Here is a 24,042-nt window from a genome sequence, read left to right on the forward strand (position 1 = left end):
TGGTAAGCACTGAGATTGACTTCAAAAGCTGTTTGATTGTTTGTGTGTTTACGTGGTGACAGAGGTGACAAAGTGTTATAGAGAATGAACGGATGGAAGCCTGCAGTGTTTCCATGTCATTTTGACTCGTGGTACAAATTCCTCTGAAACACCTCTCAGATATTTTGTTTCGTCTGTCCACCTGACTGGCCTTTCTTTGGACTGTTGACCACATGAGCACAGCACACACACACACACACACACACACACACACACACGCACACACACACACACACACACACACACACACACACACACACACACACACACACACACACACACACCATAATGAGAACGCGGCCACTGACAGCCAGGTACCTGTTTTTGGTTGTTAAGGTGCATTTCACGGTCGGCCACCTCCCGACGCAGCCTGTCCACATCCTGGCTGAGCTGCATTCGGTCTTCTCTCTCGTCAGAGGCCTCATCCAGCTGCTTGGATAGGTAGAAGTTCTGGCGGTTGAGCTCGGCGTTCTCCTGGGTCAGTGTGGTCAGCTGCTCCTCCAGGTCTGTGATCACCTGCGGTAAGTCAACAGGATGCTCAGGCTGAGAGTTTAGAGAGAGGAAAATTTACCGTGCACCCAAGAGTAACAAACTACTACTAATAAACCAGAATCATAATCGGAAAAGTAATTACTTTCTTCCCTTTAAGACATATTTACTTCTTTTTCTGTGTGTCTATGGACTGTAACTAATGAAACAATAGTCTGACACAGATATGACTGTTTTGACACTCATGGTACATTTGTATATGTATGCACTGAGGCTGACTCACTTCGCCAGCATGTCTCTAAGCCTTAACAAAGTTGACACACAGACTGTGAAATGGGTCAGGAAAAGACATCCTTTCCCTATATTAATGTACACTCAGTGTACACAATAAATGCACATTCTCACTTCCCTCATGTGAGCGGGCATTGCATTGTGTGTATTATTGTTCATCCACACAAAAACTCAAGCGAACACCCCACACAGTCTAAACTCTCCTGCTGCATTATTACATGATGCAGATATCTAGGTTAGTGATATAATGCAGTAATCATACCGCATGATTTTGAGGTTACTTGTTTAACCCAGGCAGCATTCGGAGCAAGGAGCAGGCTAATCATTTCATCAGTATCACTCTGTTCACTTAATCAGCCATGACTACTGTGCATGCTGTGGGGAAATGAGGGTTAGAGGCTGCTGAGGCTGTCTGTTCAGAGCCCCTTATTCTCAGCCCTCATGGGAACATGTGTACCACGCAGAACTTCCAGGTGGCAAGGGGAAAGAGGCAAAGCTTTTAAGCACATAAATTAGCTGTCTGTTCCGTACTGACTCAGTGCTTCTGCTCCCCCGAGGCAGGCGAGTGACAGCAGCAACTAAATACTTAAGGCGGGGCATGGAAGTCAACGCTGGAATGGATACAGTGGTGATCTGGCAAGCCTCTATATTTACTCTACTTGTCTGTCATCCCAATATATAGAGCAACTTCCAGACCTAAAGTAAATCATATCCGGAGCTTTGCATTCTCAACGCTGCTGAATACAAATTGCTCAACACTATTGCGAAGGCTATACAGCGAATAAAAAGCAGAGTTAAAGGGGCAGTAAATCAGTCCCACTATTTCCTTGACTAAAATTTATGTAACATTTACAGTACACTGACAGTACAAAGCACAGGAACATCTGTGAAACAGACTGAGCAGCAGAGCCGAGCTGTGGAGGTTGCTTTAATCACATTTATTCAATGTAACCACTTTAAGTGAAATCATTGCTGCTTAGACATGCTTGATGGATGGATACAACTGCAATATGTATGGATATAGAAAATTTGCTGATAATTCAACTCAGTCAATTCTGTCTAAAGGGAGTGCTCATTGGTTGAACCGTCAAATACAACCTAAGACATTAAAAGGATACCTACAGTGCAACAAAACGTGACTGTTGCAATTATGTATACTCCAACAATCTACCTCATTATATTGCGAATGTTAGCTATATGAAGACAGGATTCTTGCAGGAAGAATGTGCTCTTGTCATGCCTGCAAGAGTACATGACTACCCAATGATAGTCAGATATATTTAGAGTTAACATTGATCCAAAAACAGACATTCACACTCGTCACTTGGCTTTGCTAGTGGCATAATACAAAATACAACCCAGAGTACAAAATAACTGGACACAACAAAGAACATACTGCTGGTGAAAGAACCTCCACAGTCTTACCAGTAGAGTGGCTAAAAGTGAAAAAAAAAACAAAAAACAGTCTGTTCATTATGGGATGTCTTGTGCGTAAAGTTGACCTTTTGGTTTGAAGATAGCACGAGAGGAGAGTTGTGTCCAAAATGGAAAGAGCTCATCCTTTGACTGGCTGGAATGTGCTCAGTATATTTCAAGGCAGTTGGCACTTTAGGTTGTGATAGGTCTGTGTGTACAAATGGAAATGTTGGCCTGATGTAAGTGCTGGGTTAGATGGAGCACTTAAACTCAAGCCGGATGAAATGTCACAGGATTAAGAATCACCCCCTGGGGACCATATTAAATTTAATGATAATTTGGCCCGTAGTACTCAAGATATCTTGCTCCAGTCCAACGTGTTCAACAGGAAGACTAACGGATAGACCAACACTGCATGTCTAAGCAGGGCAAAAAATAGGGTGGCATTTCAAGCTCTGCTTGTTGCAGGATTTGGCTGTGTTTGCCTGAACACTGGCCAGCTGAATCTATGGACAGTGCTTTCTGAACAGTTTGTGAGTGGGAGGATCTCAAAAGTAGGGCAATGAAATGAAGGAAGACCATGATGGTCTTGGTGTTTATTCAAGGTGTATGAATTTGAAGGCACACAAATTCCTCAAACATGACATCGTTTTCTCAAGGTTAGTGGGACACCAGGGCTCCACAGCAATAATGAAAAAAGTCACAAAAATAATAACACAGTATAATAATAATAGAAAAAATGGCCTAGGGACTGAGACAACCATGCAAGAATTCCATTGTGCTGGCACTGTGGACCTGTGCACCTGGCAAATAAAGTGAGACTGGAACCTGAGAGACCTTTGGTATTATAACAGCCTGTAACATAGGCCTCTCATTGTCTGTAAAAAACACACAAAGATAACCTGCAAATGGCTGTTGGATTTACAGATACAAAAAAAAAGCTGGTGTCTTGAAGCATTAGCAGGTTGGCTTCACATGATACCTCATTATCAGAAGCTCTGGGGGTGAAAATGGTGTGGTTTTGTAAAAGAGAGAGGAAATAAACGTCTCTGCCCACATGGAGCAGAGAACTATCAAACAATGAGAAAAACTCTTCTGACTAATTCAGGCCGTATGTGTGACTGTGGCATGCTGTGTTAGCTAAAAATGTGAAGGTGTCAAACAACTATGATGACAGGATAAAAAAAACTGAGAATTAATCCACCAATAATGTAAAAACTGGCAGCAATATGAAACAGCAATTCTCACTTTGACCATAGTCACTTTGTTCAGTTCTGAAAACACTGATGTGGCGCCCTGGTCATATCTGTGAAGACTCTCATTCACCCAGGTCGTGGTACTACTAATTGCTTCACAAAGCCAACTGGCCGTGTGTGAGCTTCCACAAGAACCTTAAGAACGACCCTGCAGGAGGATAAATGCCTGGGACTCCTCACCAGTCAGTTAGAGCTGACTAAGCCTTTTGGGTGACAGAAGCAAGTCCAGCAGCCTTTGGAAAGCACTGACAAGCCCTGCTCACACTTTTCATCAAGCAGGAGATGATGTCAACTGAAGCATTACTCGACCATTTGGAGAATGGTTATAGTTATTTTAACATAGATAAAATTCAGGCCCCACATGTATCATTTACATTTGAAATAGTTTTGGCCCCACAAGAAGAAGAATTAAATGATTAAAACGTCCATTTAGTCGATGTCCCCTCACTGTTACATGACAGGGGAAAATACTGTAGTCACCATGCTTTCACCAAAATTCCCATCCACTTTGAATTTGATTTCCAGTCCAGGAAAGCACAAGTGCCCCGAGACCATTATTGGCCATGATGGTGCAACTGTGTTCTAACTATCTAGACATCCATTTTTTCCTTTGGGTCCTCTGCAGTCTACTCACTGGTTAGATGACAGGATTAAATTCATCAGTCCATAATATGTTCAGATGATATGATCCAATTAAAGCAGTGTTAACCCCAGACTTACCTTCTATTTCTATTCTGAAGCTTTGAGAAAGCTTTGCTAAAGCACCACATCGGCTAATTGCAGCTTGTCATAGGCTTTATAATGGACTTCACACTGAAACAGGAACCTGTTCAGATTTAAATCTGCACAGATTATGATGTTAAGTTTCCAATTTCATTTACCTGTGACTGCTAATTTCTTATAATCGCCTTTAGCTGTTGCTCACAGGTATCTTTGCCTCTTTCCGCCCTTTCAGCTGTCAGTCTGGTTGAACCACTGGACAGCGTTTTGTTCTCCATATTCCACACATGGCTTTTTTTGCATCCTTTCAAACAAAATAACTTGTATTTGTAAAGAGGACTTTCTACAACCTTACAGCATGAAAGACCATTCAAAAATATCGAGTGGCCCTCTCAGTCATCAGATTGGACCAAATCAAGCTTTTGTGGTAGGCAAGTCCTGAACGGTAGTGAATATTTCCACAGGGTTGACCAATAAGTATGATGAGCATGATGAAATGGTGAGGCCGTTTGTGATTAATGGAAGTATAAGACCAATATATTTTTAATAAGGCCCAATTAACCAGAGAATGACAGAAACACACACAGACTGAAACATTGTGGCTACTTTTGGTTGTTGGCTATGTGTGATAATACGAAACTTTGTGTGATGAGTCAGCTGGTGTTCAATGTCAGATTCATGGAAAGAGTGAAAGAGCAAAAAACAGCTTACTGCACAGCTGTCTCTCAGGGCATCAAACTTGCGTTGTATCTCATCTCTGTGTGCCTAGCAGGTAAGACAAGAGAGACAGAGGGACAGATTTTACTGCCTGAATTACATAATGTCAAAGGAGACGCCATCCTTCAGTACTCCTTTACTTGCACTCACTCTGAGCACAGTGATCTCCTCCTCAGCCTCTGCAGTGGTCTCCTCCAGCTCCGTCTTGGCCTGCTGTAGTTGGCTCTCCAGAGCGTGGCGAGCTGCCTGCAGGTTGCTGATCTGGGATTCGCGTTCCTGCAGTGACAGGGTCAGGTCTGTCACCTGACGCTTAATCTCCAGCTTCTGCTCCTCATGCTCCAGCCCAATCTAAAAAAGGGAGACAGAAAGAGGGGCGCCCAGGGTGAGGGAGGAGCAGGAAGTGATTCATCCCAAGGAGCAGACACTGACACTTCACCTCGTCTGAGTCCACCTTGATTCATCGTGCCATTCTTTTCTATTAAATCTGTTTTAAAAAGGCTTTTGTTCTGCCCAGTATTATAAAATTACCATAACACTTGTACACTGAGTCAAAAAGTTGTTGATCAGTTCCTGTAACACAAAAGATCTCCAGCTGCTGAGATTTCTAGTCTATAAAACTCACTTTCTGAAGTATTTTTGAACAGCAGTCCTCTATAAGATCACTGCTCTGTGCTGAGACACTACTCGATCTAGCACTAGATCTAGATTTTGTAAATGAAATATTCTTCTCCTTTTTTAGCATCCAGCCTAGTAGATAGAGTCTGTACTGCATGTATATAATCACCTGGTTCCACGCAAAATAATTATTTCCTCAACATGTATTCAGGGAAGGTGTTTTTCCACTATTTGGAGCCAGATCAGTACAGAGGACAGAGGTCGAGTGCTCAACATCATCTGCTTAATATTTTAAACTGTGCTTAGACGTCCACTGATTCTTTGTGTAGATTCTTCACATTGGTCAATAAAAATTACAGAAACAGAATTAGGCATAGAAGAGACATATTGGGATGGGACTGAGAAGACAGTGAGAAATAAATTTGGAAAAAGGGGAAATGGAAAGTTTAACTTGCATGTCACACTCAGTCAGAAAGCCAACATCCTACAATCTATGGAGCTTCATGATCCATCTCCCTATAACAGCTCCTCACCTCTCGGAGCCTAGTTTCCAGCTCCAGCACACGGCTCTTATTGCTTTGCTCCTGCTGACTCATTTTCTCTAGATGCTCCTCCAGTTTGGCATTCTGGGCCTCCAACTTCCCAGCCTGAGATTCCAAGTAGAACTTCTGCTGGCGAAGCTCTGAGATCATCTCCTCCTGTGCTTTCCTGCCAGCACCACACACATGCAAGAAGTTCAATAGGAGGCAACGCAAGCTGGGATTTTGCTATTATCTACAGACAAATTAGTATTATTATTATAGTAGTACAAGTATTATTCTACAAAGGCCACGTCACCATTAACTAATCTTTTGCCCTTCATCTAATGATGCCATTATGACTCAAGCAATATTGTATTTGGGATAATCAACAAAAGGCCACAGCTTTCACTTGAATTCACCTCATGGACGGAGGCCTGGAAGAACTTGGAATTTTTTGCAATGCTTTTAAGTACTGTTAGGCAGAATAACACTGTTTTGTATGTCAGTACTTACATGTTTTTCTGGGTGTAGATACTGCTGTTGGCTGCCAGTTTGTTGGCCTCAGACAGCTCTGCAATTCTCTGCTCCAGGCTGTTCATCTTAGAGTCCATAGCATTTATGGTCTGAAAAGAAATTATGGCTGGTATAACTGAAACTGAACATTCAGTCAGATCTTCACATCACTGGCTTTTATTGGGATCAGATTAAGGTGCATTATTTTGTGCTCTACAATAACAAACCCAAGATTAGTCCAAACAAGAAATCTATGTCAGTGTGATAAATGTTCAAATGAGCCTGAAATAGCATTGCTGCCGAGCTGGTCAGTTCTTACCGCCTTCTGTTCACTGATGATGCTGCACTTCTCCCGCACCTCCTCCTCATATTTGCTCTGACTGGACTCCAGCATCTCCTTATCAGCCATGTCCGCCTTCATCTGGGCCTCCAACACCTGCTCAATGCCAGGCAGCCCACAGAACCATAACCAGGATATCACTTAACAGGACAGAGAATGTGAAGATGACATACTGTAGATGTCCCAAGCACACGCACAACTCAACCAGCATGACCACCAAACAGAGCACTGAGCACTTCCTGTGAGTACAGCACATCAGGATATACCTGCCTGCTGTTTTACGTAGCACCAAAGAGTCTGCATATGTAAGGGGATTTATATGCTGAAATTCAACCTTTATCTTGTCTTCATAGAGCTTCTCCTTCTGCTTCAGATGAGTCTCCAGCCGCTGGGCTGTGGCTTGGGTCTCTCGCAGATTCTCCTCGAGCCCCTACACAAAAACACAAACAGGGTATGCACTGCATATTAAAACATCAGGGACTACGCTCACCAAGGCTAAAAACTGACAAGGACCTTCAGAGCTACTTTTTGGTATAACACTAATGCTGGTAATATGCCAGCAGGAGTCAAAAATACAATTATAATGAGCTTTTATTTTGCTCAGTTGCAAGGGGATTTTGCTTGTGTGTGGTGGTGGTCACCTTACCGACACACAGATGTTTTTGTTGGTAGTCACAATATGTTTGTCAAGGCAGCGCTGTTTAATGTGACAGTTTCATAAAATACATGTAAGTCCTTTGACTTTGTCACGAAGGTGTTGAGTATGCATGAGGCACAAAGTGATCCGTATCAATGAGATCAACTGACCCCTTCTCTTGTGAACGCTCCTTATTGACCTTTTTCACCTGTTATAGCAAGAAAATCACAGATGGACCTACTGTAACGCACATTGCTCAAGGCCTGGAACTGGCACACCAAAATTTAACAGTTACAGTCACATGCTCCCCTGTACACCCACACAGTTGTTTTTGACTTATTCTGGCTAAATAGACCTCTGATCAGGTTGAAGCTGGGCGTAAGCGTGCAGGGGATTAAGTGATGTGACCAAACTCAACGGAGAGAGATGTCATTCACAGAGAGGCCATACACACCCACACTAATCAGGTAAACTAATGGAAAGCACATGTGTGGGAGTGCTATGACTGTAAATGGGCCTTAAAATGAGACAGTATTATATGAGACTCATTGTGTGGGGTAACTTCGTGCCCTGTGTATGTAGAAATTACACTTTACATCCAGATCATCCATAAAGATAATACATGATAAACACGAGGTTTTTCAGAAATATTATGTAAAATAGCACTTCCTCTGCAATGATGACAATGAGATATGTTTATCTCACACCTCCTCTGATTATTTTAGCTCCACACAAGTAGTGAAAGGTGGGTTACCATAATCTTATCTGCCATCTGCTGAATCTGCTGGGCCTTGCTCTGGATCTCGTCCTTCAGTTTAGTCTCCCGGCGCTCAACAATCTCCAGCCTTTTCACCTGGTTCTCCAGAGTCTTCCTACCATCCTGCACACACAACAGACACAAGCGTTAACCGACTAATGAAATGTTTCTTTTAGTGTAAAAAATTTAGCTCGGGTTGAAAGATCCATAGTTCAAAACAGTGCTTTTTGCTATGTGGACATCATAGTACATTTTGTAGAAATGCAATTAGCCGCGAGATTTCCACTTCAAGGAAGAATTGATGACATACTGTATCGCCACATCCATTTGGCTTGTTAGTGGTGCACCTCTGCAATGCTTATATCTCATTATTCCAAGTTCCTCACAACAGCTCCGAAGAGCCCATTTGCATTCATGTGTGATGGTGTGAGAGGTCTTCAGAGCTGTTTAAATCTGACCACATGTATATTTTCTTTCCTTTGACTCTCCTTTCCAAATGAACCCACGCTAATTACCGAATTTACATGTCTAAAGCCTGATGTGAAGTGCTTTTTTAGAAGACCTCATGGCAGCCCCTTTCAAAAATAAAATATACTGTATATGTAACTACAGACACTGCATGAATGAATACATAATGTATACTATGCATACATGGATTTATAGCACGTGTGTGGAAGTGTGGAAGGATTGTGTGGCTTGGCCAACACACAGTTCTGCATTCATGTATAAATTTATTTACATGTATAAATAAAGGGTTCTACGACAGAAACCGATGACACAGATGGTGTTGCAGATGGTGAAAGGTTTGCCTGCAGGTATCTTCCATCTTGCATATTGCGGTGCAGGAATCCCTGCTGCCTGAAAACTACTCACTCGTTGATAATCACACTGAAGGAAAGCAAATCAGGAAATATGTCCATAGATGCTTGAAATTTCCTGTTTTTTTTATTTTGCATATACTTCACTTAAACAGTAACTTTAAATGTCAACTGTATGCTTTTCTTTCTCTGAAGCAATAAGCACATACAATAGCGAAACAAAACATTGGAACCTGCTGAAAGTGGTAAATTACAGAAGAGTCATGAAAGAGTATTAAAAGGCCTTTACACAGATATGGATATTTCCTTTTTGCCAAATTTAGATGTTAAGGCACTCACAATTTACCAGGTGAATTTGGCCTCCATGAAAACTGTGCACAAAAACAGTTAGTCAGCATTATAGCAGAAGCAGTAGCACTGTGCCACAGGAATTACAGAGCCACTGGAGGATCAATTCAGAAAATGTCACATGCAGGATGATTAGCTTCATAACACCAGTAACGAAAACTGCCTTTCTATTCAAGACACAATAAAACATCAGGACTATTTAAAAAATATCTTCAAAAATGCAGTGCGATATGAGTGAAAGTCTGACACTATGATGGTTTTCATCATCTTAAAGACCATTTGGTTTAGTTAGTGTCACCTTTGTGCCTTACATTAAGAGCAAGATAGCTTCTCAAATAATGAAATACAAAAACCACATGAACACAAGTGAATTTGCTTTTCAAATGATGACCAACAGTGTCAAATGCTCAGGCTATCTGACATGCTATCATGCCATCACAGCACAAGTGTTTCTCAGAAGGTGCAAAAACAACATGTTTACAGAGGAGCATATGGGCTCTTTGTGCTTTGCAGATGCCCAAGTCACATTTATTTATGCAACGCTTTAAACAAAGACGTTTGTGATGTTGCAAAGCAAGAATTACCATGATATACAGAATAATGAGGAGAAACAGGCAGAAGGCCAGAACATAGTACACATACACACAGTATATGCTACGCTGTTTGTACGTGTACTATTTGTGTGTTAATAGAGGTGTGTTTGTACCTCTGTCTCACGGAGGCGTCTACGCAGGCTGTCACTGGAGTCTTCCTTGTTCTGTAGCCTCTCCAGATCTCGCTCCATGCGCTCTTTGGCCATTCTCATGTTCTGAAGAAGGTCTGTAGCCTCAGCACTGGCCTTTACTGACTAGGGGTTAAAAGAAAAATATTCAGTCAAAAAGTATTTGTTGGTACATGCTTTTAAAACAAACTTAAAATGTGATGGAAGGTTTCCATTGACCATGTCTAATGGTAATGCTAACAACATGCTACTGTAGAATGATTAACAGCCACACCAGTTAAAAGGTAAAATAGAAATCATATGTGCATGTACAAACACAATAATTGTGTATAATAACTTAAAAAGATCAAATGAATCAATTACTGTATATATGTAGCTGTGTCACCTGCCAAGTACTATGCATTGGTTGTTGATATAAAGTTTATGTGTAGAAGCAATAATTGGCATCCTTTTGCAAAGTTCAGTGGCTATTAGTAAACAAACAGCTGGTCATTGCTCAGATACAGTCCTTTAACAAACGGCAACGAACTGAGTTATTTTAAGGAAGTCCTACCCTCCTGATTATTTCATAAACTGTCAGAAGAATATCAGCACCATAATCTTGTGTGCTCTGAGCAGAACGGATGGTACTTTTAAGTATTCACTTGTAGGAAGGGAAAATTAGGATGAAATTATCTTTACTAATGAGGCAAAACTGTTTGATTGCTGATAATGAAGCAGTAACTCTAGTTTTGAAAGGCAGCTTAATTGTTCTCGGGCCATAGACCAAATCTGACTGGAGACCACAGTTTGGGAGAGAGACAGCGAGAGAAAGAAGGAGGTCAGAGAGGGTAGAGAGGGAGTTTATACAATCATCTGAAAGTGTAAAATGCTGTTACATCTCTGGCACTCGGAAGCACAAGCTCATATAAATTATTCATTAATCTTCCCAGCAAAAATACCCTACTTTGCCAAGCTTTTCTTGAAGATCCTGGATCTTTGTCTGCTGCTCAGCATTGATCTGAAAAAGAAAAATACAGTCATTATGGCATGTACGGATATTTCATCTGATCATCCTTTGTTAATTCACTTAAACTTATCAGTTTAAGTGAATTTATTATCAGTGTCCTTATCTGGACATATTTTTGCAGCCCTCTCTGATAACAGAATCTTATTAATAATGAAATCAACTTCATAAACTACCTTCTCCAACTTGTTCATTGTCTCCTCTGCCTCTGCTTTGCCTTGCTCCTTGGCCTGTGAAGAAATATGAATGTCTGAGATCGCTCCAGGTAATGATCGCAGCAAGTAGAAAGTAAGAAATGTCGTAATGACTTCAAGTGAGTTAAATATGATACAATCATACATGGAATTACACTGAGTCTGAGCCCTGCTCCAATATGGAATATATAGAGTATGTACCAAAGAATCAAGACTTCCATCCTATATATCCTATCAGGATCATAATAGCTTTAGTTACAATGTACCTTCTGCATCCTATGCTGACAGTCGGCAACCTTCCTCTTCAGCTCCTCGCTGCTCTGCCGAGACTCTTTCAGCTCAGCTTCATACAGGTCGCTACGGCGACGAGCAGCAGACAGGTCCTCCTCCAGTTGTCTGATGGAAACTCTCATCTCCTCCAGTTGGGCATGATATTCCTGCACAGAAACCACAGAAATGTCTGGATAAGAGAAGAGGGGAGAGGACAGAAGAGAAGAGGAAGAGGAGAGGACAGGAGGCGAGAGGAGAGGAGAGAAGAGGCCTATGCTATGCACACAAAAGGAACAATGATATTAACAAAGGAAATTACCAACATGATGAAAATAAGAGCACACTCTTTAAAGAGCACATAGCTCTGCCAAAAGGTTCCTGGAACTGGACACAGCCTTTTCAAATTCTGGCTAAGTGTACGCCCTTTATCCAGTTAACATGGATATATTTGTCTATATCAGCCATTAAGGCTGCCTTTCCACCAGTGCAGCAAATTTTGGAAAAATTGGCAGTGCGATGACTATATGTCTTAAGTAGAAAAAGCTCTCCATCAGCCCCGGTGTTGTTTGACCTGAACCTGTTTGAAGAAAATGTTCTTGTTAGAAGCTACTGCATTATTTATAAGAATAAACTCATTCATAAGAGATGTCTTTTTGATATGTTGCTGGTAAAGTAGCACAGTCAAACTAAACAGGAGGAAAACAGTTCATGAAAGCAGAGGCAATTAAAAGACTTGTATTAATTCCATTAAATGCCAGTTTTGTTGGTAGTAGTGGGAACACAGACATTCAAATATGTCAGCAAGCATGGCCATACTAATGGTATAAAAATCAATGAACAGAGAAAGGGATGTGGAGAGAAACTTTTGATCAGCCAGAGTCACTTAATGCACATGTCTGGTTTAATAGTAATTAGTCACAGCCTAACAGATCTAATTTCAACCTCCTCATCAGCTTACAGGGCACAGCAGCCTGTCTGTCAGGCTAATACAAAGTAGCATCCTCCTGCATCGAGGGAGACTGATGCTCAACCGACACACATTAGGACAAGCAGACTAGACAACATCAGACAGGGTGAAAACAATGCTGAAATAATTTAGCTGACATGGAACGAGAGGTTCCATCTGTAACCATGGATCTTTGAGTAAAGAGACTATCTCCCTGAGCAGTTACCCTGTGTCAGCCTTTCATTTGTATTGGAACTGACTTGTGTGTGTCAAGTCAGAAAAACCAGCAGCAGGACGGCTGTGCACTGTCTAAAAGTACCTGTGTGCTTATGCCTCACTGATTATTTTGGCTCCACAAGAGCAGGTTGACAGCTCCCATCAATGAGAGCTGACTGAATCTCCTGGGAACTACCTTTCATTTGGTCGTGACTTCCAAAGTCAATAAAAGCTGAAAAATTATAACATTTCAGTAATTCTTCAGCAAAAGAGTCATTCAGAATGAGGAAATGAAAGACAAGGGGATTCATCTTACAATATGACGTCAAACAACTAAGGCCTTGTGGAGCACTGAAGCAGAGTATTCTTTTATTAAAGGGAACCACTTAAATTTCCTGTCCTTGGCTCGCTCAGGTGATGTGGTGCATGATGAAGCAGCAAACATATTTGCATCACTTGTGTTGGAATTTAGCAATTGTGGATCAATTACTCATAATGAAAACACCAAAGAAAGACACAAAACTTACATAATTTACTGTAAATTGAGCAGTTGCTCTCAACACTATCAATTCATACTGCAACTTTACACTTTCATGCTTTTAAATCAATAATTATCTGTCTATTCACTATCTTGGGGCTGCTTACAATCTTTATCCATGGTATCACCGGCCTTAACCATAAGAAGGCTCGACAGACCTGGCAAGCTTTGGTTACTCCACATGCTGCAGTGCTGTGGTGAGATCAATACTCAGCTAAAGACAGTGGAGGCTTGTGTTTTTTAGCCTTTCCAAAACCAAAACCGGAAGAGCAAAGCATGTAAGCTAAGCAGCCAAACACAGTTATGTCAGAATGAAATAAGAGGAGGTAAGATTATTCATGTTATAATACTCAGGCTAACTAGCTCTATACTACAAGGAAAGCACAACTGTGTTTCTTTACTTCCATGTCTTCTGCATGGATCATTCTGCCTGGGACATGCAGCTCTGCCTCCTTAGCACAATATCATGTATGTAGAAAGTGACAGCTGGAAACATCAGATGACGGCAGCATTTTCAACCAAATCATTGAGCTAACGTTTGTCTAATTACCTAGCTTTGCTAGCTAGCTACAGCTAATAAAATCTGTAAATCTATTCAACACATTTGTTAGGCTTCAAGAATACACACAATGCAATTTGGTCAGACACACTGAACACAAACACAAATTTGTTTACAAGAAAAAAACTTTTTTTGCATTAACACAGAAACAGTTTTACATAGTTCTTCTTTACTCTCACATCTTTGGCAAAACTGTGTCTTTGCATATCTTTACAGGTTTTAATAGCTTTGGCACAGATTGCTTTTCTCTGAAAATGAATATATCCCCCATCTTTACTCTTTGTTGTTCCAACACTGCATGGCTTCTGCATGAAAATGATAAACACTGCAGTCATATGACAGAGCGTGGGAGACAGATGCTTTTCAAGATGAAATGCTGGATTTAGTTGGCATAAATACCCTGCTGAGAGGCACCAATGGGAACACAGAACCAGATAATATGCATCAGCAGTAAAATATCCTCATAAATTTGAAGATCCAGACTACACTCTGAGACTATACTTGTCGTTTTAATCCTAATTTATCTGAAGAAGGTTTTCTTTGAGAAGGTTTGTTATTTTTAAGTCCCACCACTTACACCAGAATCAGAATTGGCTTATTGGCCAAATATGCATACACATACAATGAGTCTGACTCTTGACTTTGGTTTTTCATGGCCTTTACACAGTTTCAACTTAAAGGAAGATAGAAGGAAATAGACATGAAGTGCTCAGATTAACTACAGTCCTCCTGCTGTTGACCAACATGAACCTTTACTCACACCCCCTGACAATCCTGATGGGGGTGTCTTGAATGAATGTTCCACTGACAGTGCTGAACTTGTGCCTAAGGACAGCCTACTGGCAAACAAATCTTTGTTTGGAGACTTGAGTTGGGAAATCTAACAGCTGGTAGCAATGCACACCACGAATGGCAGACAAGCAATCCAATATGTCTGCTGTCATGCTTGATCTGTAAGGCTCTAACCAAACGTGTGAGGGTTTATGAAAATTCATAGTCAGCTGATCACGCTCAGCTGCTACACATGCTAAAATCAACAGTAGCATAGTAATGTTGCTGTGGAAAAGGATCTGACACCTCCTCCTGAGGCATCCCCAAGGGCCTCTGTATGCTTCAAATAAAAGCAAGGCAAATAGTCTAACAGTGTATGAAACCCATTTTGAACTGGGGTTCAAGACAAACAATCTGCCAATCATGCCCAACTCACAAAGCCATTCAAAACATGCGTAGAGGTGACAAAGTAGATAGGATTTGACCTTCTCCGTAAAGCACACAGCTGCATCCATCACTTTCCACATGTACATCGAGTGCAACACCATCACGGCCTTTGAGGAGTGACTGTCAGAGAGAAAGCATGCGTCCTTACTCCCATGTGTGCGAGTCACTGTATCGAGACATTGGAGAGGTGCACACACAGAGGAGAGAGATCAGGGCGCCAGTGGCATGCAGGCATGCTTTGTGATCCACCTCTGAGGGCAGCCATTCAGAATAGGTATTCATTCATTCATTCTGTTCATACCATCTTTATGTGATTCCAGTATAAGTGATGAGGGTCAAAATTCGCAGTCCTTGTGTGTGAAAATGCTTTCTGTAAAGGGAGGCAGCAAGGTGGCTTCACCCTGGACTACTTCAACTGGCTTCTCCAGCCAAGGAGCAGCTCAGTTACAAGATCCTTCTGTATCACATCAACCCTTCTACTGTAATATTGGATTGTCTTAATGTAATTTTTGAACTACGACACAAGTTAGAGTTAGGATTAAATGATGCTAGTAAATTGCATTTTCTGCCTTGAACAGTGAAGTGTCTGCTCGGTGCAGGATATTAAATTCAGATTTTCAAAACTGTCTCACCAGGGGAGTTTATTAAGATAAGTCAGGACAGGGTACGTTCCTCTAACACACGTTATCACTCATTTTAAGGTGGTATATCAAGTGATGGTCAGAAGCTCTGTTTCTCAAACAGCATGAGCTCAGGCCCCAGCACCTCATCACGACAGCCTGCCCACTGCATCACTGCTCTCCTCACTCCAAGGTATATAGCTCTCATCACCATAGCAACCACTGCACAATGTATTCAGCGCTTGGTAACCAGCACTAGTGTAGGCTGAGGAAACACAGGTTGCTTTTCTATTACCTTTTTCAGAAAAAATGGTGCATAATGCCAGAAAGATGATTTGTCATGCTCTCTCTCTCTGTTGTCCTAAACTGTCAGTCTTGTAACAGCTTAATTCTCACAGCTGGCAACACTCAGTCATGTAGTGCTGCCACACATGCAGAAATGCACGCATACAAAAACACTCATACATGCCACACACTCATCACATTAGAGTTCAGTAATTAAGGGCTGTCTGTACAGTAAAGTCTCTTTGTCCATTAATAGTATTCTTGATTCCAGAGAGATTCAACCTGAACTGACCCAGCAGACACTTGATTTACAGTCGTTCTATAGAGAACTACAGATTGTATACCAATTTAGTCTGAACATCCATTGCTTTTTCTTGCAAACAAACTGATGTTTTTTTTATTTATTCTGAAGTGAATGCTGCCACAGCCACGTGGCAAACAAACCTACTGCAACATGAGGCATTCCTGAACATGCTGGACAGTAGGTGTTTAATGTTATACTGACTGCCTCCCTACAGAGAGTGTTGGGGTTCCAACATCATGTGCCTGTCTAATTAACACTCACACCTCACACACTCAGCCCTGGTGACTTTACCTGCTACATCTGACTGCGATCATGAGATACTCTCAAACTGCTTCTTTTCTGAAAGAAAAGCATGCATTACAAACATTAAAGCACAGCCATCCATTCATTATCTATACCGCCTATCCCTTTCGGGGTTGCGGGGGGCTGGAGCCTATCCCAGCTACAATAGGCGAGAGGTGGGGTACACCCTGAACCCTCACATTCACACCTACGGACAATTTAGAGTCATCAATTAACCTAATGAGCATGTTTTTGGTCTGTGGGAGGAAGCCGGAGTACCCGTAGAGAACCCACGCATGCACGGGAAGAACATGCAACCTTCTTGCTGTGAGGCACGCGCACTACCTGCTGCGCCACCATGCAGCCCTACAGCACAGCCATTACTGCAAATATGCATCAAAGAAGCAAATGAGTTCAGCCAGTGAGATCATTTCATTTGACAAAACTTGAACAAAATCTTAAATGATTGGAATGTTTGATCAGTGATTGGAGTAAATTGTATATATCTCAAACCCACTGACCTACCAAGGTGACCATGTTACCTGCTCTTTGATTTCTTGCAGCTTGTTGCTCTGCTCCCGGATGTCATGCAGAAGCTGCAGTGCTTTATCATCCTCCTGAGACACCTCCATACGAGCCTGTTCCAAGCTGCGCTTTAGACTCTGAAACCAAGGCAGATATATGTTCAGTCAGTTGATAGTTTGTTGGGTACACCCAGCTGAAACAAATACAGTCTAATACAATAGCTCAGCAATAAATGGTGATGGTGAAAGATTTTCTTGAAATTGTTTTTCTGTCTTAGTTGTGTTAACACAAAAGAGTTTAGATGGTATTACACTAGTGGAAAGTTCTGCATTGATCCATGACTCCACTGTTGATTCAACTTTTTGATCATTTTGGAGGCTGTGCTGTTGAATTGGATTGTGTTATGCTGAGAGGTGTATTTAATATGATGTCCACCCAAATTGTATCAATAAACTTCCTGCAATCCTGGACATACACTGCACTCATTGCAGTGAAATCCTAATAAATACGCTTGTACACACACACACGCACGCACGCACGCACGCACGCACACAGAGGGCATGACATTAACTTATATTAATTTTCTGGACTCTTACCCAAACCATAACCATAACCACTACTTGTCTAACCAAGTCATCACCTTAAAATTTAACAATTTACATTATGGAAACAAGCATTTTGTCCCCAAAGGAAAGCCAAGGCCACAAGTGTGACTGTGTAATGCTAAAACTATTAGGAGGAACAGTCCATGTGGTAGTAACTCACACTGCATTCTGTAATGTAGGTTGCCAGGTCTTGTTCCAGTATGGTCCTCTGGGTCTCTGAGGCCTTCAACTCTATATCCTTCTGCTGCAACACTGACTCAAGGTCAGACATCTTCCTCTGGACGAGTGAGATTTCCTGCTCAACCTGGAAACAAGAACAGAGCACGGACCTAACATTTCTCTGTCAGTTTTGTAACATTTAATGAGTCTCTGGGGCCCATGGCTATGAGTAGATAAGCTTTTTTACAGTGTCCCTTGAGAGCAGCTGTGTTGAGGATACCTTCTGATATCTACTGTGTACGACATTTACACCAATATTAGTAACAATACTGTCTGTCTAGTGTGTGTGTGTGTGTGTGTGTGTGTGTGTGTGTGTGTGTGTGTGTGTGTGTGTGTGTGTGTGTGTGTGTGTGCGTATGTGCATGCGTGTGAGGCTGGACTTTGGTGGCACATGTCATTGGTAGCGATTGATGATACAATTAGATGTGCCATTACAGCATTACAGGGCCTGAGGAGCACTGGAAAGCAGAGACACAACAGGGCTTGCTGCACAGCCACAGATACACAGTCACAGCACTTGGTGTATGATCATACTAACAAGTCAGAATGTAGATACATGCTCACAACAACACAGCCCCACAGCATGGGGCTGGAACCAGTAAAAGCAATGGGTCAACATTATACTGGAATCCAACCTTACTGCAAAGAATCACTAGATACTTATCAAAGAGTTTCAACATAATTAAGAGATGGATCAAAGGATGTTGTATGTTGTACCTGATATTAATAGGAAATGATTGATGGATTACAAGACCATTACGCAGAAATCTTACAAAGCAAAGGTTGTGCTTGTTAGATCTTAAATGATGCTTCATGGTGGAGGTAGTGATATGGTTCAGCTGTTGTTGCTATGTCTATATTTCCCTAAATAGAGTATTCCCTGTTTTGCAAGTTGCTTCACACATTACTGCAAGCTGCTGGGTGGAACATACTGAGCCACATGCTAATTTTACTTTCAGCATTTTTTTTTTTTTTTTTAACAATTACTAGACAAATTTATAATGTTTGAATCTCTATAGGGCTAATGCACCAAAGGATTATCTTCACCATGGGGGGTTAACATGTCTAACTGTAAAATAAATTGGTAAAATTTGTTGATGGAGCAAAAGAGACGTCAATGTGACATTATTAAACAAAATGGACAATGATTTATAGTCTGTTCTCTTCTCGATCACTAGCAGAAATAAGTCTTCTTGTTAAAAGCATAGTTGATAAAAGTAAAATGTTCGTGGAGGGCAACAAACACTAACATTTGATAATGGAGTTGTGGGTGGAGAGATGCATACTCTCCATAACAGTGCAAAACCATGTCTAAATGCGTTGAGTCACAAATAATTTTAATTAACTTTGGTTTTTTAAGTGTTTCATCATTTAGATGAACCTAGTTTAACCTCTCTTTTAACAGTTTTTCCACCGCATGACAAAAATCCTGCATCTTTTTTAAGCAACTCAGTACCTCATACTCTTTTATGACTTTCAGGTACTTTCACTTTTCACTTGCAATTTCACGTTTCCCATATGTTAAAAAGAACCATAAGTTGTACTGCGATCAATCACACACCCATGAGTGACTGTGTTTTTATAAAGTACAGCCTGTACAACTGTAACAGATTCACGCCAGAAGGACGGCCACATTTTCGCAAATAGTCAGAGAGTGATGTGGAATACTAACCACACACACACACACACACACACACACACACACACACACACACACACACACACACACACACACACACACACACCAGCTCAACTACAGCGTAAAGGCGAACTGACAAACAGATGGTTAATTTAGCTCATTCTGGAAACAAACTCTTACCATGTGAAGAGTAATACCTGTGACATGTGTCCGGCAATTCTGGCTGTTTAGTGTTTTTAGCGAGGTTTTCCCAAAGGAGATGGTGCTATCTAAAGATGCTGATGGTTGTAGTCACAAATCTGCAGGAGAGGAGAGGGTGAAGAGAGGATGGGAGGAAGAGAGCATGGAGAGAAACATGACAAACAGTCTTAATGCACAGCCTCTCTTTAACACTGAAGAGCTGATTCAGTGCTCTTATGTAAAACACTTACCTTTTATAATCACACTGTATGGATGGCTTTTTTCAGTCTGCCAATTGGAATAATTTGTCTTCCATATGTGGTTTGACACAGACATAAAGTTACAGCAGACTATCAAATTCATGTATCTAAATGTTAAATGTTGTATTAAACAATTAAAGCAGGGAAGATATCAGGGCCTTGATATCTTGATGATGTAATTCATTCCTGTTTGTTACAAATAGCTAATTCAGCAAATGTGTCTTCATTAAATATATTTAAAACCAAACTGTACGGACAATCACACACTTAAGACTTCAGAAATTCACATAGCATGTAGACCTTGCGCTGCAACATTTTTCCATTTAAAGAGTAACATGATCACAGAGATAACTAGCAGATCTATGTCAGGCACATCTTAGGTATTTGGTGTTTATACCACAGCAGATACTGTACCGACCAAATACGCGCTCATATTCTATCTTAAGAGAGACTAAAAATAGCCTGCGCGTGTTCACACAACAGCCTCTTTTACCACCACTGGATATATTTGGCAGCTTTTGTGATCAAGAGGCAGGCAGAAGAATGAGCGACAGAGGGAGAATGTCTATAAAAAGCCGAGGCTCACCTCCCACTCCTCCCTACAGTGACATGCTCAACTAAAGCTCAGCTAACATGTGGACTCTGGTGGATTGCTATGTGTTTTTACTGCTGCAGGACTGTGTTCATATGAACTGCTATTTCTATTGTCTGTTTCAGTTTTTGAATGTGCTCTATTGTATATATATGCTGTCTGTGACCAGGAGGATGTAATATCCCGTCATTGCTGCCCAGAAGGTGGCATGCAGTTGCATGTGAGTTGAAAAACAAAACTGTGCAGACATTGCATTGCATTACGACTCTGGTGCTTCCAAAACATTTCCCCCAGATATGTGACTAATGCAATCCTTATGCTTCAGGGGTCATTTGAGGGTGTGTTGTGCAGTGACACAACAGTTCACACAGCATGTGCCTCAGAATACCAATGCAGTCTTCCAGTTCCATTGGCATGACATAATGCAGGAGCAGGTGGCTTGTTATGAGTGATGATGGCATGAGCGAAACTCAGATGAGGTGAGCTTGCTCTGGCACTTGCTGATCTTCAGCCTGTATACATATTACAACCAATAACCCAAATTGATGTAATGATTTCTGGATTAGATGAGATGTCAAAATGCCCTATTTGTATTTATTACTCTGAAACCGTGTTAACTTTGCAGGTGTGATCCCCTCAAGAATAGAGTGTGGAGAACTTCTTCAACAGCCAACCAGTGGTAAAGTTGGTGGTTACAGGGTGCCATTCTACCATGAGGCACCAGATGGGACTCAGATCTGGCTGTCTTCCTCCTAGACTCAAGTGCTAGCTGACTGCCCATAATGAGCTGAGCTAACAGACTGTGCAGCTGGGCTCCTCCTCTGCAATAATTAAGCTCCCTGAAAGCAGTTACTAATAACTATGCTTTTAAAAAGCTCATTAGAACTACAGCAAAGACAGTTTGACCACTGAGGTGGTCTATCTGCAATTGCCGATTCCACATTCTTACGGAAACCTAGTGTTCACAGACGCTCCAGTCCAGAAAACCATCTTACATTTTTGCTTGGTTTTACAGCCTGTGCAAGCGATGCATTTACAGTACCTGCAATCAGAAATGCTCCACATACACTGCTTGTTTATGAGAGCTCATCAGCAACAGAGCAGTAACATTCACTGAGGAACATTGGCTTCCAACAGTCGAGGTGCTCCTTCTCGTGGGTTGAATAATGTGTGCTGGGCCGTGAGTCAGAGTTGTTGAAGAGGAGGAGAGTGGATAGAGGTTGCATCCCAGTCATGGTGTTGCTCTACATTCAGTCTGCAGGGTGATCGGGGCCAGTGCTACTGTATGGGCTGTAGGCAGCGGTGAATCACAGACCTGTTGCAACACTGTAGTGGCACAGATTCTCCTCTAAAAACAAGCTCACAGTCCTTCTCCCATATCTACTCCCCTCTAGTTTGATCTTTGAGTCCATCCTCTCCACATACAGTGTACTAAGAGACATTTTATGCCTATTGTCATGACAACACATTAGTAATACCACAGTCATGCAAGGAAGATTGAGGGCTTCAGGCTTCTGCAACTGCAGCAGTCCTCTGATTTCCAGCTCCATAGTTTCCTGCTAAACACCACAGGCTTTGAAGATTAACCCAGGCCAATCTGTAAATGCAGCCTCATCCATAGAATCTGTGTTTCATATTACAAGGTGCATAATAAGCCTAGTGCATTTGCATTGCTTAGCACAATTCATGTATGAGAGTATCTGAATGCATTTGAATATATTTCAATAGTTTTTAAGGCAATTGTAGTTAGAAGAGCAAATTACTACCGACTTGAAGGTGCTGCAAGTGGTTCTGGAAATTCTTTATTTGTGGCCTACAAGGTAATGCAGCAACAACATGCAAACACCTTTTGTTGTTTTATTTACTTAAGGAAGAATCCTTCCTGAAACAGCTACACAGGCTATTGGCAATTGCACAGTTCCCAAGCAGCCAGCTGTAGGACGAGATGTTGTCATTTTAAAATTATTTCAAGTAAGTGGAACATGCTACAATAGAAGGGATGTAAACCCAGTCAATTAACACTATTAGCCTATACTCATTTATTGGCCGATGTCATTCCTCAGCTCTCCACTGATTGTCCTACATGACAGGGTAGGTTAGATACGGCACTAAAAACTATTTCAGTTTTCACTGGTGACACCAAAGCCACAGACCTGCACCTCGATGCTCTGGTGGTCAAATTGACAGAATATTAGGATCTATAAAAGTGTGCGGAGCACTTGGGAAAGCACTTCAAAAATCCCGTCCGTCATTATATCACAAATCCAAATGACAAAGAGGATCAGTGTGGGCTTCTAAAGGAGGCTTTTGGGAAAATGACACTTGAGGATATGGAGCACTAGCACTCTCTCTCTCTCTCATCAGAGCTCACATTAGCATTGACAGATCTGTTCTACAGAGAGCTTGTTTCTTTTTGACTACACACAGGTGTCGCTCATTTCCTCTGTTCCATCTAACACCAATTTGCTCTGCATCCACAAACAGGTAAACACAGATTAAAATAATCACCAACAGATGTGTCTGCACAGACCTCCTGCCAAACTTTTAACCATTTATATAATGAATACAGTCCACATATTCATGCAACTCATAAACCACACTAAGCATGAATCAAGTTACATGGTTGCTATACATAATACTACTTTATATGCTACATATTCTGATCATACATCTCTCCATCCATCTATCTATTACTTTCTCTGTCTCCCCCATCAATCCCATTAATATTCTGTTTTGTTCTGCCTGAAAAGTCTTGTCAGTACTGTAATTTATGATCCAGCTGAATGGGCGCCAGAAAGAAGCAGCAAGCTTGCTTCACCTCTCCTCTACCCTTGGCAAAACCTGCTGTTACCATAGAGATACTTTCCTCCAACCACAGTCTTTGTCTTGTCAGACTTTTTCCGACTGACTTTGTAATTTCAGCTTTCTTTCCGCACTGAAACTACAGCACCTCATCAGCTGGAAGCTTAAAGTGAGTTGAGGATTTGGAATATCCCTGCATAGTAGACATTCACCTAAACTTTGTCTCAAAACTTCCTCAGTTTGGTATGGATTGATCAGATTTCTAAAAAAGAAAGCATACAGTGGTCTCATTATGACCATATACAAACAGTGCAGAGTTTCAACACCACCCCAGGGGGTGATAGCCATCTGTATGAGTGTATGCTACAGTAAGCACAGCGATGAAGGGAAATGGGCAAACAAAGACACAGCATTTCAGTGTCGTGACCAAGAACAGCGCTCACTCCTGATAGACAAGATACAGCTGCTGCATATGCTCAGTGAAACCGATGCTATCTCATCACTCCATAAATCCTCGGCTGTGGTGTCAATCAATCAATCAATCAATCAATCAATCAATCAATCAATCAATCAATCAATCAATC

General features: G+C 41.5%; 1 protein-coding gene across 8 annotated transcripts in view; it reads right to left on the minus strand.

The window, feature by feature from the left end:
• The window catches only part of LOC139332873 (citron Rho-interacting kinase), a 40,330-nt gene that overhangs the window by 15,753 nt on the left and 535 nt on the right, over positions 1-24,042 (minus strand). For all 8 annotated transcript variants that reach the window (XM_070965016.1, XM_070965012.1, XM_070965015.1 and 5 more), the window contains exons 2-16: positions 19,822-19,923; positions 17,927-18,070; positions 17,179-17,298; positions 11,665-11,835; positions 11,381-11,434; positions 11,145-11,198; positions 10,184-10,324; positions 8,309-8,434; positions 7,252-7,347; positions 6,897-7,013; positions 6,578-6,687; positions 6,077-6,251; positions 5,079-5,276; positions 4,923-4,976; positions 358-555 (exon numbers count right to left, since the gene is read on the minus strand). In XM_070965016.1, coding sequence (XP_070821117.1) covers positions 358-555; positions 4,923-4,976; positions 5,079-5,276; positions 6,077-6,251; positions 6,578-6,687; positions 6,897-7,013; positions 7,252-7,347; positions 8,309-8,434; positions 10,184-10,324; positions 11,145-11,198; positions 11,381-11,434; positions 11,665-11,835; positions 17,179-17,298; positions 17,927-18,070; positions 19,822-19,830 — 1,767 coding nt within the window. In that variant the 5' untranslated portion in view covers positions 19,831-19,923. The remainder of the gene's footprint in view (positions 1-357; positions 556-4,922; positions 4,977-5,078; positions 5,277-6,076; positions 6,252-6,577; positions 6,688-6,896; positions 7,014-7,251; positions 7,348-8,308; positions 8,435-10,183; positions 10,325-11,144; positions 11,199-11,380; positions 11,435-11,664; positions 11,836-17,178; positions 17,299-17,926; positions 18,071-19,821; positions 19,924-24,042) is intronic.

Source organism: Chaetodon trifascialis, chromosome 6, assembly GCF_039877785.1.
Source record: "Chaetodon trifascialis isolate fChaTrf1 chromosome 6, fChaTrf1.hap1, whole genome shotgun sequence".
Classification (NCBI taxonomy): domain Eukaryota; kingdom Metazoa; phylum Chordata; class Actinopteri; order Chaetodontiformes; family Chaetodontidae; genus Chaetodon; species Chaetodon trifascialis.